The sequence below is a fragment of the Cervus canadensis genome, chromosome 25, assembly GCF_019320065.1.
Source record: "Cervus canadensis isolate Bull #8, Minnesota chromosome 25, ASM1932006v1, whole genome shotgun sequence".
In the NCBI taxonomy this organism is placed as follows: Eukaryota; Metazoa; Chordata; class Mammalia; order Artiodactyla; family Cervidae; genus Cervus; species Cervus canadensis.
Genome location: NC_057410.1, coordinates 49320633 through 49340772, shown reverse-complemented (window position 1 = coordinate 49340772; position 20140 = coordinate 49320633). Strand labels below are relative to the sequence as shown.

The 20140-nt window shown below is 43.2% G+C and overlaps 1 protein-coding gene across 3 annotated transcripts in view; it reads left to right on the top strand.

Moving 5' to 3' along the window:
* GLIPR1 (GLI pathogenesis related 1) overlaps window positions 1-20140 on the top strand; it is a 54699-nt gene that overhangs the window by 8599 nt on the left and 25960 nt on the right. For 2 of the 3 annotated variants that reach the window (XM_043446549.1, XM_043446550.1), the window contains exons 2-3: window positions 17768-18041; window positions 18842-19087. In XM_043446549.1, coding sequence (XP_043302484.1) covers window positions 17850-18041; window positions 18842-19087 — 438 coding nt within the window. In that variant the 5' untranslated portion in view covers window positions 17768-17849. Of the gene's footprint in view, window positions 1-16978; window positions 17123-17767; window positions 18042-18841; window positions 19088-20140 lie in introns of those variants that run through there. The other variant, XM_043446548.1, reaches the window with a different exon arrangement.

Below are 20140 nucleotides of genomic sequence, written 5' to 3'. Positions count from 1 at the left end.
ATAATCATAAGGGATTTGATTTAGGTCATACCTGAATTGTCTAGTGCTTTTCCCTACTTTCTTCACTTTAAAAGTCTGAATTTGGTAATAAGGAGTTCATGATCTGAGCCACAGTCAGCTCCCAGTCTTGTTTTTGCTGACTGTATAGAGCTTCTCCATCTTTGACTGCAAAGAATATAATCAATCTGATTTTGGTATTGGCCATCTGGTGATGTCCATGTGTAGAGTCTTCTCTTGTGTTGTTGGAAGAGGGTGTTTGCTCTGACCAGTGCGTTCTCTTGGCAGAACTCTATTAGCCTTTGCCCTGCTTCATTCCATACTCCAAGGCCAAATTTGCCTGTTACTCCAGGTATTTCTTGACTTCCTACTTTTGCATTCCAGTCCCCTATAATGAAAAGGACATCTTTTTTTGAGTGTTAGTTCTAAAAGGTCTTGTGCTATTTATTACATCAGGATAAATAAAGGGAATGAGAGAATGTTGTTTCAAACATAAGTCCTCCAGCTGAGCTCAGGACTAAGGGTCAGTTAGAAAATCCTGTGACATAAGAACAATCGTGGTTGCCAAGGGAAAGGGGGATGGGGAAGGGAGTGGGAGGTGGGGGAAGAATGGATTGGGAATTTGAGATTAGCAGATGCAAGCTATCATAACGGAACAGATGGACAAATCCTACTGTATACCACAGGGAGCAAGAGTCAATACCCTTCAATAAACCATAATGGAAAAGAATATGGAAAAAAAGGTATGTGCTTAACTGAATCACTTTGCTGTGCAGCAGAAATTAACACAAAATTGTAAAATCAACTATACAGCAATAAAAAAATTTTAAAGAAAGATTTCTGTATTAGTTCCTGGGGCTCAGGGACTTGGTCCGGTCCACCATCTAAGACCCAGCAGGGCACCAAGTTTGGGCCAGGAGCATTCCCAGAGCAGGGCACTTTCCACTGCTATTAATTCACACAGGAGACTGTATGCAAATAAACAGGCAGCAGGGCTTCTCAGACTTGTTTACTTGAGGATTTTTACAGAGAGAAGCTCCAACACCTGAAGACCACTTGGCAGCACCCACAGCTGAAGCAAACTGGGACCTCGGTGTGAGAAGAAGGCCCTGATTAGAGCATTACTTATTAGTGCATCTTGGCAGGGTTTTGAAATCAGGAACCAAAACAAAAGTGTTTGAACAAAATTTAAGAAACTCAGCAAAAATGAAAAAAAAAGGAAGACCTGCCTCTGAATTTTTGAACACGATTTATCAAGCCTACAGACATTATCTTAATGCAGATCAGGAGGTCCTTAGAATGGTAAATTTGACTTTGCTGGGAGGTGCAAAGAAATTTGTGAAAATTAGATGGTGCATTTGGAATATATCCTTCTCATTTGGTAGATATTGCCTTTAAAGTGTTCAACAAGGTGAACAGGAGACACAAAGCAAGATGCCATTTTTGGGCAGTGGCATTGGGTTCCCAGAAGGCTAGTTACCCTAAGAGAGGGAAGCCACTGTTGGAGAAGGAACCTGTGTTCACTGCAAGGAGAAAGAATACTGGAAAACAGCTTGCCCCAGGCTAACACAAAAACAATAAAAGCCTCTCATGCACAGAAACAAGAACCTGAAGGGAAGAAGCCTAGGGGCTTCCTTAGACGTGACGCAATTGCCCATAGGAGCTCCACTTAAAGCTGACAGAGAACAAGCTCTCTGTTGTTTTCCATTAGGACAACTTGACACCAGAGTCTAAAAATAACCCCAAAATTTCTTTAGAACCTCCCCAGGTGGGGACTCAGCACAGAGGAAACTGCCCCACCAAGGAACGGAAAATAGACTTTACTCAAATGCTTTGAGCTGCAGGAAATTTTGGATAACCTTCCAGTATTTGTGGATTCTTGTTCAGAATGTGTGTGTGTGCTTTGTCGTTGAGTTGTGTCTGACTCTTTGTGACCCCATGGACTGTAGCCTGCCAGGCTCATCTGTCCCTGGGAATTCTCCAGACAAGAATACTAGAGTGGATTGCCATGCCCTTCTCCAGGGGATCTTCCCAACCCAGGGATCGAACCCAGATCTCCTGTACTGTGGATTCTTTACCATCTGAACCACCCTCCTCCAGGGAAGACCAAGAATACTAGAGTGGATAGTCTATGCCTTCCCCAGGGGATCTTCCCAACCCAAGAATCCAACCGGGGTCTCCTGCATTGCCGGTGGCTTCTTTACCAGCTGAGCTACCAGGGAAGCCCTTTTTTCAGATACTGAGAAGCATATACCACGGGACAGAAAGTCAGAAGTGGTTAAAGTCCTCCTAAGAGAAATTATTCCCTGATTGGGGTTAAGGCATTGAAACTAATTTCATCCCAGAGACCACAATCAACAGGAAGAGCTATGAAAGTGAATTATACATTTACAAAGGAACATCTCTAAAACATGTCCAGACTGATGTAACTTGGGATAAGTCCTTCCCAGTTGCTTGACTGTAGATCGGTGAGTCCAGGAAGCAGGTTTAAATTAAGCCACTTTGAAATACTATATGGTAGGCCATTTCTAGGTGTCTGCCCAAGCAAGAGAATCCATAGACACTCTAAGACAGTGGTCCCCAACCTTTTTGGTACTAGGGACCAGTTTTGTGAAAGATGATTTTTCCACAGATTGGGGTGGATGGGTATGGTTTAGGAGGTGATGCAATTAATGGGGAGCTGCAGACACTTGCTGGCCCACCCCTCACCTCCTGCTATGCCACCTGGTTCCTAAAAGGTGGTGAACCAGTCTACAGCCTGGGGGTTGGGGACTCCTGTGTAGGCTATCCAGCAGTTGCCTATTATATTAAAACTTTGGGCACTATACTAACCTGTTTATAAATTTGCCTCCATCAGGTCTGCCTATCTAAATGAAGTAGATGGTAATTTCACTTTAGCTGGAGAGTAAGAGTCAATCAATTTTTTTATTTGTGTCTAACTAAATAGCACAGGAATTTACTACATGTGTTGGGAACTGGAACTCAAGCTCCAAGTTCAACTACAAATTAGACCGCTAAGTGCCAAGAGGTTTCATCTGCTTCAAATAGTTGTAGCTAAAAGGGAACTGACTAAAGAGGCTAAGGAATATTCATTACTTCCATTCAGCAGCAAGTAGCCAGAAAGTTTATCACCCCTTTCCCCACAAGGTGATGGAATGGGCATTGATAGTAGGAAATTGTAATAGGAACGAATGTTTTGTAATTCAAGTTAATCACCAAAGGAGTTTTTGCCTATCAGCTTAAGTTATACATAAAGGTCCATCTCTGAGAACTTTGCCTCCATGTAATGAGCATTAGGGGCTTCCCAGGTGGCGCTAGTGGTAAAAAACCCACCTGCCAATGCAGTAGACATAAGAGACTTGAATTCAATCCCAGGGTCAGGAAGATCCCTGGAACAGGACATGGCAACCCAGTCCAGAATTCTTGCCTGGGGAATCCCATGGAGAGAGTCCTTTATGGAGGACTACAGTCCATAAGATCACAAAGAGTCAGACACAACTGAAATGACTAGCACAAATGCACACAATGAGCATTAAGCTAAAATACCTTTGTTTACCTCACAAAACTTCCTGACCAGGCCCATCTGTCAGACAGGAAGAAATGAACATATCACCTCTGGAGGCTGATAGGAACCAAGAAATGCTTGACTTTACTTCCTCCCCTTTTAGTATAAAAGAAACCAGAATTCTAACTCAGGCAAGATGGTTCTTTGAGACACAAACACACCATCTTGGTTTTCTGGCTTTCCAGATAAAGTCACTATTCCTTGCCCTAACAGCTTGTCTCTCAATTCATTGGCCTGCCATATGGCATATGACAAAACAGAAACAGTGAGCACTATAACTCAGACTGGGTACAACTCTGGGCTCTTTCTTTGGTCTTGAGGCTGCGCAAGTACAGGGCATGCAGGCCTGTGGATGCAGTCCAATAGATAATGACTGAAATTACGCCTAATAATATTCAGTTCAGCCACTCAGTCCTGTCTGACTCTTTGTGACCCCATGGACTGCAGCACACCAGGCTTTCTTGTCTATCACCAACTCCTGGAGCTTGCTCAAACTCCTATCCATCCAGTCGGTTGGTTGATGCTATACAACTATCTCATCCTCTGTCATCTCTTTCTCCTCCTGCCTTTGGTATTTCCCAGCATCAGAGTCTTTTCCAATGAGTCAACTCTTTGCATCAGGTGGCCAAAGTATTGGAGCTTCAGCAACAGTCCTTCCAATGAATATTCAGGGTTGATTGCCCTAGGATTGACTGGTTTGATCTCTTTGTAGTCCAAGGGACTCTCAAGAGTCTTCTCCAACACCACAGTTCAAAAGCATCAATTCTGTGGTGCTCAGCTCTCTCTATAGTCCAACTGTCACATCCATACATGACTACTGGAAAAACAATAGCCTTGACGAGATGGACCTTTGTTGGTAAAGTAATGTCTCTGCTTTTTAATATGCTGTCGAGGTTGGTCATAACTTTCCTTCCAAGGAGTAAGCGTCTTTTAATTTCATGACTGCAGTCACCATCTGCAGTGATTTTGGAGCCCCAAAAATAAAGTCTGTCACTGTTTCCACTGTTTCCCCATCTATTTGCCATGAAGTGATGGGACCGGATGCCATGATCTTAGTTTTCTGAATGTTGAGCTTTAAGCCAACTTTTTCACTCTCCTTTTTCACTTTCATCAAGAGGCTCTTTAGTTCTTCTTCACTTTCTGCCTTAAGGGTGGTGTCATCTGCATATCTGAGGTTATTGATATTTCTCCCGGCAATCTTGATTCCAGCTTGTGCTTCTTCCAGTCCAGCTTTTCTCATGATGTCCTCTGCATATAAGTTAAATAAGCAGGGTGTATACATATATATAACCCTTCAGAGATAAACAATGAAAACAAATCTGTTAGCACACACACACTTTCCAAGGAAACATGGTGGTAAAGACCCAACAGTAATTCCACCTTAGGTTCTGTAATGTTTCTTTTTAAGAGTTTCTGCTAGATGTTAATACCTCCCTACACCATTTCATTCTCTGTACTCTCAATTTTCTGAAACACTGACATTTTCCAAAAGCAGATTACACTCCACCTATATAGCCCTATGGAGAAGGAAATGGCAACCCACTCCAGTGTTCTTGCCTGGAGAATCCCAGGGATGGGGTCGCATGAAGTCGGACACAACTGAAGTGACTTAGCAGCAGTAGAATATAGCCCCATAGATAAACATCTCTCCTCTAACTTCCCATCAGCTTTGTGATTCACTGGCAGAATCCAGAAGTCCTCCTTAATCTGACTCTGAACAACTCTTCTTGACTGACATTAAAAACACCATTTGGATTCTAAACTCCATGAGACCAGCTACCATGTTTCCTACAGACATCAGTAATCCTTGAAGTCATCTCTATATTGAGAGACAATATGAAATGGTTCTTTCTCTATTCTTGCCATGACATCATGTTTCCAACATGAAACATGATTTGCAACTAGATATCTAGTTCCTAATTTCCCCGCCCCTCCCCACACTCAATTTCCTTCATCTCTCCATCCCTTTTGCATTTGATCAGCACCGATCCAGCTTGGTGAAGACCTCGCTGCTACAGTGTAGTAAGCCATCTCCACTATTCCCAGAATGGGTTAAGTGTCCTCACCTGTGACTCTCTTGATGCTTTTGAACTATGGTGTTGGAGAAGACTCTTGAGAGTTCCCTGGACTGGGAGGAGATCCAACCAGTCCATCCTAAAGGCAATCAATCATGAATATTCACTGGAAGGACTGATGCTGAAGCTGAAACTCCAATACCTTGGTCACCTGATGCAAAGAGCTGACTCATTTGAAAAGATCCTGATGCTGGGAAAAATTGAGAGCAGGAGGAAAAGGTGACGACAGAGGATGAGATGGTTGGATGGCATCACTGACTCGATGGACTTGAGTTTAAGTAAACTCTGGCAGTTGGCTATGGACAGGGAAGCCTGGCGTGCTGCAGTCCACAGGGTTGCAAAGAGTTGGACATGACTGAGTGACTGAGCTGAACTGAGGGTTAAAGAGTTTGGTAATTTGTCTAGGGTTTTACAGCTAGTTAGGAACAGAGGCTAAACTAAAATCTGAAATTGAGACCAGTATTCTCTCTACTGTTCTTTGTCCCCTTTTCCTCATGGTTGTGCTCCCCCCACTCCACTCACACACATACACAAATGCATCAGTGGAGAGGAGAAAGTTCCTCCCTGCCCTTTTGATTCTTTGTGGCTGATCAAATAATTAAAATGACATAAAACAGATTAAGAGGACAAAATCAAGTTTAATATGTACATATGTACATAGCATAAGAAACTCCAAAGATAGAAAGGCAGGATGAGATATACAAGTCATCCTGGACCTAGGAGAAGGAGGTAGAGGTCTAAGACTTCTAAGAGAAGTAAGGTAATCCACATGAAGATAAAAGAGTTAATGCATGATCAGCAAATGTTTGCTGGGCCATCTGAGACAGTGGGACTCAAGAGAGGACTTTGATCAAACAGACCTTGCTATGTTCTTTCCTGTCTACCATATCTAGTTTACAACATACTGTAGTTATTTATCAAGCTCCAGGAGATGGTGAAGGACAGGGAAGCCCGCATGCTGCAGCCCATGGGGTTGCAGAGTCCAAAATGGCTGAGTGACTGAACAACACCAAGAGTTAGCTATGGTGATGACTCCTTCTGAGAATGGACCTTCTATCTGAAAGTCTCTAGGCAGTTAGAAGGGCAGTCAGATGTTCTTCCTGAGTCTTTTGGGCCTTGCTTATTTTCAGTTTGAATTAATCCACATGCCAGATAATCATATGCACCTCGGGGCAGCCTTCCCTGAGCCCCATCAGTTCCCTCTAGTGAAACTTCCTTAATAATTTCATATATAAAAAGCTGACCTGATGACTGTAGAGAAAAAAGTAAGTAATAAATTGGTAAGATTGCAAAGAAAGAAAAGAATGTAGATTAGAATGATATTGTTGTTCAGTCACTGAGTCATATCTGACTCTTTGCGACCCCATGGACTGCAGCACGCCAGGCCTCCCTGTCCATCACCAACTCCCAGAGCTTGCTCAAACTCATGTCCATTGAGTCAGTGATGCCATCCAACCATCTCATCCTCCATCATCCCCTTCTCCTCCCACCTTCAATCTTTCCCAGCATCAGGGTCTTTTCCAATGAGTCAGCTCTTCGCATCAGGTGGCCACAGTATTACAGCTTCAGCATCAGTCCTTCCAATGAATATTCAGGGTTGGTTGCCTTTAGGATTGACTGGTTTGATCTTCTTGCAGTCCAAGGGACTCTCAAGAGTCTTCTCCAACACCACAGTTACGATCAATACAAAGAAGTATCAATTCTTCGGTGCTCAGTTGGATCATAAAGAAGGCTGAGTGCCGAAGAATTGATGCTTTTGAACTGTGGTACTGGAGAAGATTCTTGAGTCTCTTGTACAGCAAGGAGATCAAACCAGTCGATCCTAAAGGAAATGAACCCTGAATATTCACATCCGTACATGACTACTGGAAAAACCATAGCTTTGGTTAGACAGAACTTTGTTGGCAAAGTGACGTCTCTGGTTTTTAATACACTTCTAGGTTTGTCACAGGTTTTCTTCCAAGGAGCAAGCATCTTTTAATTTCATGGTTGCAGTCAATGTCCACAGTGATTTTGGAGCCCAAGAAAATTAAGTTTGTCACTGTTTCTGAAACCATTTACCTCAGATTGGGACTTGCAGCCACGTACTGGGACTTGAACCCAGACAAAATCCAGCTTGGGACTTGAACCCAAGTGGCTGGCACTCAAAGCCAGCCAAAACCCTGCCTGGGACTTTTAATCCAGGTATTGGGACTTGAAACCAGCCAAAACCTAGTTTGGGACTTGAACACATGTGACTAGGACTGGAACCCAGCCAAAACCCATGGAACCTAGTTTCAGGGTTTAATATACCTCAGGTTCTTGATGTCTCATCACAGAAAGAATTCAATGAGAGACAAAGTGATAGGTAAGAACTGGATTTATTCAGATTCAGAGAGAAGCACATTCCACAGACAGATTGTGGGCCATCACAGAGGGTGAGTGCGGCCTCAAAATGTGGCATTGTTAGTTTTTATAGGCTGGGTAATTTCATATGATAATGAGTGGGAGGATTATTCAAACTATTTTTGGGAAGGGGTGGAGATTTCCAGGATTTGGGCCCCTGCCCACTCCTTGGTCTTTTAACAGTGCCTCGGAACTGTCATGGCGCCTCTGGGTGTGTCGCTCAGTTCAGTCACTCGGCCGTGTCCAACTCCTTGCGAGCCCATGGACTGCAGCACACCAGGCCTCCCTGTCCATCACCAACATATGGAGCTTGCTCAAACTCATGTCCATCGAGTCAGTGATGCCATCCAACCATCTCATCCTCTGTCATCCCCTTCTCCTTCTGCCTTCAATCTTTCCCAGCATCAGGCTCTTTTTCAAGGAGTCAGTTCTTCAATCAGGTGGCCAAAGTATTGGAGTTTCAGCTTCAGCATAAGTCCTTCCAAAGAATATTCAGGACTGATTTCCTCTAGAATTCACTGGTTTGAGTCTCCTTGCTGTCCAAGGGATTCTAAAGAGTCTTTTCCAACACCACATTCAAAAGCATCAATTCTTTGACACTCAGCTTTCTTTGTAGTTCAACTCTCACATCCGTACATGACTACTGGAAAAACCATAGCTTTGACTAGACAGACCTTTGTTGGCTAAGTAGTGTCTCTGCTTTTAAATACGCTGTCTCGGTTGGTCATAGCTTTTCTTCCAAGAAGCAAGCATCTTTTAATTTCATGGCTACAGTCACCATCTGCAGTGATTTTGGAGCCCAAGAAAATAAAGCCTGTCACTGTTTCCATTGTTTCCCCATCTATGTGCCATGAAGTGATGGAACCGGATGCCATGATCTTAGTTTTTTGAATGTTGAGTTTTAAACCAACTTTTTCACTCTCCTTTTTCACTTTCATCAAGAGGCTCTTTAGTTCTTCACTTCCTGCCATATGGGTGGTGTCATCCACCCTAGGGTGGTGCATATCTGAGGTTATTGATACTTCTCCCAGCAATCTTGATTCCAGCTTGTGCTTCATCCACACCAGCATTTCTCATGATGTACTCTGCATATAAGTCAAATAAGCAAGATGACAGTATATAGCTTTGACATATTCCTTTCTCAGTTTGGAAACAGTCCTTTGTTCCATGTCTGGTTCCGTTGCTTCTTGACCTGCATAAAGGTTTCTCAGCAGGCAAGAAAGGTGTTCTTGCATTCCATCTCTTTAAGAATTGTTCACAGTTTGCTGTGATCCACATAGTCAAAGGGGCTTCCAGGTAGAGCTAGTGGTAAAGAGACAGTGCAATGTCACTTGCCAATGCAGGAGACATAAGAGACGTGGGTTCCATTCCTGGGTCGGGAAGATCCCCTGGAGGAAGGCATGGCAACCCACTCCAATATTCTTGTCTGGAGAATTCCCATGGGCAGAGGAGCCTGGCAGGCTGCAATCCATAGGGTTGCAAAGAGTTGGACATGACAGGAGTGACTTAGCATGCATGCATGCACACAGTCAAAGGCTTTAGCATAGTCAGTGAAGCAGAAGCAGACGTTTTTCTGAAATTCTCTTGCTTTTTCTATGATTCAGTGGATGTTAGCAATTTGATCTCTAGTTCTTGTGCCTTTTCTAAATCCAGCTTATACATCTGGAATTTCTCAGTTCACATATTGTTGAATCCTAATTTGAAGGATTTTGAGCATGACTCTGCTAGCATGTGAAATGAGTGCAATTGTATGGTACTTTGAACATTCTTTGCCTTTGTCCTTCTTTGGGATTGGAATGAAAACTGACATTTTCCAGTCCTGTGGCCACTGCTGAGTTTTCCAAATTTGCTGGCATATTGAGTGCAGCACTTTCACAGCATCATCTTTTAGGATTTGAAATAGCTCAGCTGGAATTCCATCATGTCCATTAGCATTTTTCATAGTAATGCCTCCTAAGGCCCATACTTCATACTCCAGGATGTCTGGCTCTAGGTGAGTGATCACACCATCATGGTTATCTGGGTCATTTAGATCTTTTTTGTATAGTTCATCTGTGTATTCTTGCCACCTCTTCTTAATATCTTCTGCTTCTGTTAGGTCCATACGATTTCTGTCCTTTATTGTGCCCATCTTTGCATGAAATGTTCCCTTGGTATCTCTAATTTTCTTGAAGAGATCTCTAGTCTTTCCCATTCTGTTGTTTTCCTCTATTTTTTTGCATTGTTCACTTAAGAAGACTTTTTTATCTCTCCTTGCTATTCTTTGGAACTCTGCATCAGACGGGTATATCTTTCTTTTTCTCCTTTGCCATTTCCTTCTCTTTTCTCTGCTATTTGTAAGGCCTCCTCAGACAACCATTTTGCCTTTTTGCATTTCTTTTTCTTGGGGATGGTTTTGCTCCCTGCCTCCTGTACAGTGTTATGAACCTCTGTCCATAGTTCTTCAGGCACTCTGTCTATCAGATCTAATCCCTTGAATCTATTTTGTCCCTTCCACTGTAAGGGGTTGATTTAGGTCATACCTGAATGACCTAGTGGTTTTCCCTACTTTCTTCAATTTAAGTCTGAATTTTGCAGTAAGGAGTTCATGATCTGAGTCACAGCTCCTAGTCTTGTTTTTGTGACTGTGGCTCAGATCATGAATTCCTTATTGCAAAATTGAAAATAAACAAACAGAAAAGGAAGATGAACAAGCAGAAAAGAACCAACTGGTCAACATTTCTCCACATCCTGTTACGTAAGTTCCCCAACCCTGGGTTTGAAAGGTTTTTGCTGTGAGCCATGTTGAAAAGACCTTGAAATTGTGATGGCAATGCTAGGATTCATGGCCTCCGGAGGAGAGGAATTCCATATAGTGCCAGAGAGAAGGCTTGATCTCAGAGCTTATTGTGTAATAAAGTCTTTTTAAAGTATATAAGAGATAGAGAACCCTTCTGACAGAGACATCAGAAGGGGACAGATAGAGTGCCCCCTTGTTAGTTTTTAGCAATGAGTTACATACCTATTGGCAAGCTGCTAATTAGAGAAAGGAAACGCTTCAAGAGTGAGTGGCACCAGGCCCCTCCCACACAACATGCATTCTGAGATAGCAGTGGCAGTGGGTGAGTCATCCCGGGCCACAAAACAACTGACCTGAGTCTTGAAGAAAGGCAGCTTCCCAAGCAAATACATAGTTCATTAATACAGCTTAAGAAAACGTTTGCATAAGAAAAACACAGTGCTTAACTCAAGGTTTGAGACAAAGTTAAGTTCAGGTGGAACCAGGTGTTGCCATGACAACGCAGGATTAGAAGAAAAAAGAAAAAAACTATCTGCCACTTGTAGCTCATTTCCTCCTGCCTCCTGGAGACCTTTGACTTCCCTACTGAAGCTATTAACACTCTCAGGACTTTGTCCAGAAAGTCTGTTACACTTCTTTTAGCAGATGTAAATTAGATATTATTTGCCCTGTTGGATTCACAGAAAGCGCTATTTTTCACCAGTGATTGCCCAAAGTCCTCCTTGCTGAATATCAGTGCATTTAGGGCATGATGATTTCAGAGCACCACGGGAGGTAAGCTAGTAACTTCTGACTGTAGCATTTTCAAGGTTTGCAGAGCAGTATTGAAGTCTTTTTCCACTACTGTGAAAAGATTTTTAATATTGCTTTTTCCAATTTACAGTCTTTAAAGCTTGGGAATAAGATCCTCAGTGTTGAAAAGACCTTGAAATTGTGATACATGGCAGATTCTCTGTGATTTCTCAGCTAGTGTGTTTATCTGGCACAACTTTATGAACACAGTAACTTATGTTTATAAATTGGCTGGCATTTGCAGTGCAGTATTTGGGCACAGAAGGACCCTGGCATCCAAACCCACACCGTCCTGACCATTTAAGTGGGAACCTTCACACATCTGGTTGTCGCATAAAAAAGACAAGAGTGGTTCACAAACACGGTTAGCATGCTGTGGTCGTTATTGTCCCTCAGTCAATAAGTCGTGTCTGACTTCTTGCAGCCTCATGGACTGCAGTGCGCTAGGCTTCCCTGTCCTTCACTATCTCTGAGCGTTTGCTCAAGTGAGTCGCTCACTCATGTCCGACTCTTTGTGACCCCATGGACTATACAGTCCATGGAATTCTCCAGGCCAGAATACTGGAGTGGATAGCTGTTGGCTTCTCCAGGGGATCTTCCCAACCCAGAAATCAGACCCAGGTCTCCTGCATTGCAGGCAGATTCTTTACCAGCTGAGCCACCAGGAAACTCTGAGTTCACTTAAACTTGTATTCATTGAGTTGATGATGCCATCCGACCATCTCATCCTCTGTTGCCCCATTCTCTTGCTGCCCTCAAACTTTCTCTGCATCAGGGTCTTTTCCAATGAGTCAGCTCTTTACATTGGAGCTTCAGCATCAGCATTCTAATGAATATTCAGAACTGATTTCCATTAGGATTGACTGGTTTGATCTTGCAGTCCAAGGACTCTCAAGAGTTTTCTCCAGCACCACAGATCAAAAGCATCAATTCTTTGGTGCTCAGCCTTTCTTATGGTCCAACTCTCACATCCATACATGATGACTGGAAAAACCAAAGTTTTGACTATATGGACCTTTGTCAGCAAAGTGACATCTGGTTTTTAATGCACCATCTAGGTTTATTATAGCTTTTCTTCCAAGGAGCAAATGTCTTTTAATTTCATGGCTGCAATCACAATCCACAGTGATTTTGGAGTTCAAGAAAGTCTGTCACTCTTTCCATTGTTTCCCCATCTATTTGGCCTGAAATGATGGGGCCAGATGCCACGATCTTAGTTTTTTGAATGTCTCTATGAGATCTAGTTCCTTGAATCTATTCATCACCTCCACCGTACATATAAGGAATTTGATTTGGTCATACCTGAGTGGTCTAGCTGTTTTCCCTAGTTTCTTCAGGTTAAGCCTGAATTTTGCATTAAGGAGCTTATGATCTGAGCCACAGTAAGTTCCAAGTATTGTTTCACTGACTTATATAGAGGTTCTCCATCTTTGGCTGCAAAGAACATAGTCAATCTGATTTTGCTACTGACCATCTGGTGATGTCTATGTGTAGAGTCCTCTCTTGCATTGTTGGAAGTGGGTGACCATTTTAAGTGGTGCTATAGTGTCCAAACACCTCCATTATCCACGTGCCCCTGTCAATCTGTGAGAGAGAAACAGAGGACAAAATAACTGATGTAAGAGGTCCACAGTTTGGTTTTGGCAGCTATAAAGCTTATTTGTCACCTAACCAAGTAACTTTAGATTTTCGATCCACCCAAATATAGTTTATGTTTGGGGCAGCCTTATCATGGGGACAGCTGCAGTAGCCCAAAGTATACAAGGGGTGGTTTTTTTTTTGGGGGGGGGGGGGGTGTGCTGTGCTGGGCCTTATTTGTGACACACAAGATCTTATATCTTCCTTGCAGAATACAGGATCTTTTGTGGCATGTGGGATCTAGTTCCCCACCCCAGGCCACCTGCACTGAGCGTGCAGTCTCAGCCCTGGACTACCAGTGAAGTCCAGCAGGTGACTTTTGAGACATCCAGGACATGTAGTGATTTGACAGACATTTGTGCCCAAAAGGGAGTTGCTAGAGTCACTTACGATTTCCTTAAGAGATTCAAAGATTACACCTGTGGAATCAAACCACAGAATTTGTTTTGCGATTTTGCCCTGGTAGGTTACCCAGGAAAGCAAACAGAAAGCTTTCCACCTATTATCTTTATCTGGGTAAGGGACAGTCTTTGGGCTTCTACAGAGTTTTTCTGGGGCCCAAATGACTCACTAGAGAGAGGCAGACTGATGGTTTTCTTGTGGATATCATACCTGGCCACTCATCCACCTTCTGTACTTAGCTCACTTTGTGTTCACATTAGTAAGAACAAAGATTAATGGGGGCTATTTTGCACTCCCTGGGTGTTGACATAATCAATAGACTGATTAGTTCACGTGGCCAGGGTTTGGTAAATTGGCATAAGGCTTACCCCCTTATGAGAGGGTTAGTAAGAGCAAGACACGAGTTGAAAATAAGCCCATACTGGAGACCTAGCGGACAAATAGGATGGAAAGAGAAAAGCGTTCGCCAGCTAGGTTTCTAGTAAATGCTTAGTACATGTGGAGAAAGGACTCACTAACAAGAAAAGGTGGTTTTCTGTCATTTTTTCTTTTTAGTGTGTGTATACAGTCTTAAAAGCAGGGATGGGGAAATAAATGAAAGTGAGGTTTCTTGATGTGTGATCTTGGGAAAAGCTGTCCACTTCATGATGCTGTCTACTTCTGGGAACTGGGAATTGGCCCTGGAGATCCTTAAAGTGACCTGGAGCATCTGTTTCCCCCAGGTGTCTTGAGAGGGATGTTCTGGACCTATTTTGGCATGGTTTGCATGGATCCAGAAGGGTTTTCCTTTGGGGAGCAGTGTAGGTGGTTCTTAGTACCTCATAAGATCCTTCCCATGGAGGTAACACCACAAGCTTTCTTCTAAAGATCTTGATGTACACTTGGGCTCCTGGTTGAATGAATGGCAAGGCTTGTCAGTTAGCAGAGGTCAAGCCCCATGAAATTTGTTTCAAATACACTCATTCTTGAACATAGCTAATCATAACATCAGATTGTTCACTTAAGTTACATCATCTTCACTTAACCCAGAAGTGGAAGGTTGAGAAATGCCAATTGACATTGGGTATCCAGAGACCATTTCAAAAGGGTTCAGTCCATGTGCCCTATTCGGAGTATTCCGGCTCTTTAAAAGGGCCATCAGCAGAGATTCTGGCCATTAAAGTCCAGTTTCTGAACCTTTCCTAAAGTTTTTTCTTGTCTAGATTTTTACATTCCACTCTCCTTGATGACTGAGGATGATATGGAGCATGAAATTCTAACGAGTACCCCAGAGTTTTTGCAAGCAAGTGGTTTATGTCTGTAAAATTAGCTCCTCGATCTGATTTAATCCATAAAGGAATGCCACAGTGAGGAATAGCCTCAGTTATGAATGTCTTTACCACATGTAAGTCAAATAGGATTCAGTCCATCCCTGAAATATGCAGACAGCAGCAAAATAGTGAGATTAGCCTAAAGCTAGGGGGAAACCCATAAAATTCGTTTGGAGAGTCCCAAAGGGAAAGTGGCCTTGGAGGATTTCCTGGGGTATCCCAGGAATTTCTCAGAAGTGTGGGGAGGTTTACAAGGAGTGCACAGGGAAATAATTTGGTCAGAAATTTTATGGATGCTGAGGCAAAACCAACTTTCTTGTTCCTTATCCCCCATCTGCAAATTTATCTCACTTGATGGGATATCAGTCAAAAGAGTCAAGGAAAGGAGGCTACAGAAAGTCCATTTGGCCTGATGTATCCATCTGGTAATTTTTTGGCACCCTTTCATGTTCATTTGCTTCTTCAGATTGTGGGACATTTGCTTAATGGTTGATAATATCAGTCAAGAATGAAAGCAAATGGGGACACTTTACGCCCTCTCAGTGTCATGCTGAGAGCTTTGTACTTTTTTCTCTAAAATAAATCCTATTCGCTTGCTACTGTGGAAAAAATAAAAGAATAAAAGCAATGAACCTATGGTTGCTGTCGGGGAAGGGTCAGGAGAAGGGATAATTAGGGAGTTTGGGATGGACATGTACACGCTACTGTATTTAAAATGGATAACCAGCAAGGTCCTACTCTATAGAACAGGTAACTCTGCTCAATGTTATGCGGCAGCCTGGCTGGGAGGGGGGTTTGGGGGAGGATGGATATACAGCCAGGACTTCCCCCATCGCTCAGTGGTAAAGCATCTGCCGGCCAACGTAGGAGACTTGCAGGAGACAAGGGTTCTATCCCTGGGTCAGGAAGATAACCTGGAGGAGGAAATGGCAACCCACTCCAGTATTCTTGCCTGGAAAATCCATGGACAGAGGAACTTAGTGGTGACAGTCCATGGGGTCGCAAAGAGTTGGACGCGACTGAGCCCCTGAACACACATACCCTCTATCTGAAGTAAGGACTTCAGTTGTTCTGTGTGATTTAAATGGTCAAGTCCCCTTGCTGTCCACCTGAAATTATCACAACATTAATAGTTAATCAGCTATTACTCCAATATAAAATTAAAAGTTTTTAAAATATTTTTTAAGTTGGGTAGAGAGGGAATAAGGGTGTCCATTTGGAGCTTGATGTTTAGCAACCGTTTTAGCCTGATCATTCTCTAAAGATATAGCACTTCCTTGGTATGAGCTGAACCATGAACAGCAGCAGTTTAAGAAGGGAGATGATATCTTGTGATAAGGAAGCCATCATAGGACCATTACCAGGAGGAGCATAGCTACAGAGGTTAAGAACTCATGGCATTTCCAAACGTGCCAAGAGGATGACTTGTCCAAAAGCACGTCTGAAGTCTGTGAATAGCAGCCGTTTTCCCTTCCACTGGGGTACAAGCTCCAGGAAGAGCTATGAGTTCAGAGACCTGGGCTGACTGTTACTGTGGCTGAAGAAGACGCCTCAGGAGTCTCAGAGGGGAAGCTGTGGCATCACCAATTAGTGTGTTTCCCCAGAAATCTCATTGACAGGCACCATCACAAACTAGAAGTCAGTCTAGGTTATCTCAAGGGGTGTCTGGGAGAGCAACTTGTGGCTTTGAGACCACTTCTGCAACTGCGAAGCAATCACATAGGGTAGAGCAGGACTCCCCATCATCAGAGAGGGGTGGGGAAGTCGCTGAATTCAAAAGTATTAGCAAGCATGTGAGAGGATGAAAGATCCAGCTCGTGAGAGATCTGTCATCATGCCGAGAGGTGCTGCATCCGGTGAACTTAGAGACTAGCTGACCCCCTGGGGAGCATGTAGATGAAGTGGGGAGCCTGGCATGTCAATCAAGGCAGCCGCTGCACCACCGCGTGTACGCAAGAGGGCGTCCTTGATGCCACAGGATCTGACTGCATGAGAAGCAAGCCTTAGGATGTGTCTGAGACACAGACACCGTCCTAGGATGCCTGCAGCAGGCCCACTGTTTTCATGACAGTGTATTGGATTGGCCAAGAAGTTTGTTTGGGTTTTTCCATAATATCTTGCAGCGAAACCTGAATGAACTTTTGGGCCAACAGTAGATGAACAGGATTGTCAAAATAAGGTAAGCCAGGGATTTAGAGCGTGGGCTAAGCTAATGTTGAAGTTTTAAAGGAGATTATTGCCTTCAAAGGGCCAGGAAATAGGCTCTGGACTGTTATCTGGGGGGAAGAGCATACAGAGGTTTAGCAAGGGCTGCAAAAGTAGGAATCCATTGGCAGCTATAGTAGCCAACTGCCTCTAAAAATTTACATAACTTTTATTTTTTCATTTGATGGGGGGGTGGGGATCGACAAAATCAACTCAGTCCCATCACATGCACCACTGTGAATGAATTCTAGGTCAAGTGATGATGTTTACCAGACATTCTAACCACAGAGTGCTGATTTGACTCCAAAAAAATGTTTTTAAGTATTTTGCAAGACATTTAATGAAATAAGAGATATGTTTTTATTGCACCACCAGAACCTCTTTTAAAATTGAGACTATTATTTCTGGAAATTCCAGAATTTCCTTTGGAAACATCCCCCAACTCAAATGAAAGTCTGGGTTAGCCTCGTAAAAATCCATGTTGCAATAGGTGCTCTGTCACTGAGAATCACCGAAAAGACGGGGTTAAAGGCACAAAATGAGCCACAAACCATATATGGAGAAACCCTTTTCTTCAAACTTGTGATGAACTCATGTTTTGCTTTCCGTTTTCTCAAAGCTGAAGTCGGCGGTGCTTTGTAAAGCTGACTCACATACCCTCGGAACCTACAGTGCTTCTGGATTCCAGCCCCCGGGGCACCATGCCAGACCGTCTGAGCATGCGAGTCACATTTGCTCTGACAGCCTGGATGCTCTCCGTGGTCTCCAGTTCTTCCTCTCCAGCAAACACTTTGCCAGATATCAAAAACGAAGATTTTATCAAAGACTGTGTTCGAACGCATAACAAGTTCCGATCAGCAGTGACTCCAGCAGCCAGTGATATGCTGTACATGGTAAGAAACCTTCAGTGCTTGCAGCAGAAGTCAGTCAAAAACAAGGGATGTGGATTGATTTGGGTGGTGAATCCTTGGAACCCCGTGATCATTTTCTTCTGTGATGAAAGAGTGCAGTAATTTCACCACTTGTGATCAAAGCAAACCCAGTTTGCTCTGCCTACTCAATTCTCATTATAAGCAAGCTCAGCCTGTGTGTTTTACTTCTCTTTTAAGGCACGTCTTTCCTCGGGTCTCAGGTGGCATTTAGTTCTCCATTTTTCTTCTTTTGGTCTGTTAATTTTTGTGAGGTTTTGTTGTTTCACTGTTCAACTTTTTTTGTTATTGCTGGCAGAGTATTGACTTTCTCAGGAGGGCAGCAGGGGATCCAGGGGAAAGGCTAGGATTTTAATCAGGCTTGAGTTTAAATCCTGGGTCTGTGGTTTTGGCCTGGTTTTTAACCTCTTGGAGCCTGTTAGTAGAGGGGCTATTTGGGATATGAAAATTGCAGAAAATGTGTGAAACCAGCATATATTATTTTGCAACATAATTGGCCTTCATGAAATGTTGGTCTGTGTCACTCTCTTTGATTCTAAATTCCTTGATACCAGATTATCATGTCTCCCACAAACCCTAGTGAGAATATAAAGACTATAATAGGATCCTCCACAAGTGAAGGAACCCCATCTCTACAGTCCTTCTCCTTTCCAGACGTGGCGCCTCACCTCCCACGCAAATTCCCACTTTGCCCCCTCTGGTTACACTGTTGTATAAGGAGCTGAAACCTTGACTTTCCTACTATTTCCTATTTATTTCTGCAGACATGGGACCCACAACTAGCTCAGATTGCAAAAGCATGGGCAAGCCATTGTGAGTTTGCACACAACCGACAGTTGAAACCGCCCCACAAGCTGCACCCGAATTTCACTTCACTGGGAGAAAACCTCTGGACTGGGTCTCTATCCATTTTTTCTGTGTCTTCAGCCATCACAGACTGGTATGATGAAGTTAAACACTATGACTTCAAGACTCGGAAATGCAACAAAGTCTGTGGCCATTACACTCAGGTAAGTATCTGACCTATATTCTCTAGAAACGGTCATCTCATAGGTGAGGGGAGAACTGGAATCTGGTGTGAAGAAAATAGAGTATACTAGTGTCCCTATAAATATGAGATAGTAGAGATGACAGGCTTACTTCAAAAATAAATAAATGGAACAGAGTTCAATACCAGAGGAAATGGTGCTTGAAGAATGTATGACATGGACAGACATTAAATGTGAGGCCTGCCAATCTGGACCGCCTCTGATTAATTCTGATAACAACCTTCTGCCCGTGGTACTTTGTTCCACTGTGAACAATCAAAGGGCCTTATGAGTAAGTAGATTTATTTCCAGGCCCAGATGGCACAGTGGTCAAAGAATCTGCTTGCCAATGCCGGAAACACAAGAGATGTGGATTCGATCCTTGGATCGGGAAGATCCCTTGGAGGAGGAAATGGCAACCAGCTCCAGTTTTCTTACCCCGAAAATTTCCATGGATACAGGAGCCTGATGGACTGCATACAGTCCATGGGGTCTCAAAGAGTCAGACACAGCTAAACAAGTCCTCTGGGAAACTCGAGGCAGCTGCTCTGGGACTATAAAATTAGGAGAAGTGAGCCTCTCAGACAGAAACATCGACAAGAACTGACACTTGTGTATCCCCTTAGTCTTTCAAACATGACCTAAACATCTACGATGTAAAGAGGAAGAAAAAACCCCAGAATCCCAGCCTCAATGGAGAGACCAACATAAAAACTTGCACAGACAATCCTGCCCACAAATCTACAGTATAAGTCTCAATGGCTACATTCAGAGTCTCTCAATGAGATTTTTTTTTTTTTTAATTCAAGCTGCTTGTGGCTTCCTAACCCTAACCCTAACTCACATTTGCACCACGATGGAGACAAATCCCTAGGAAGCATCTTCCACTGTCTGTTTAATATACTGCCTCCACATACTGGCCACATCTTGTTTATTTACCTTTATTTCCTGTCAGTCCTTGTCAAATAACTAAAGGCAGTGAACCTATGTATGATTGATTTTAATGTAGAAAAAAATTGTTGAAATGATGAAAGT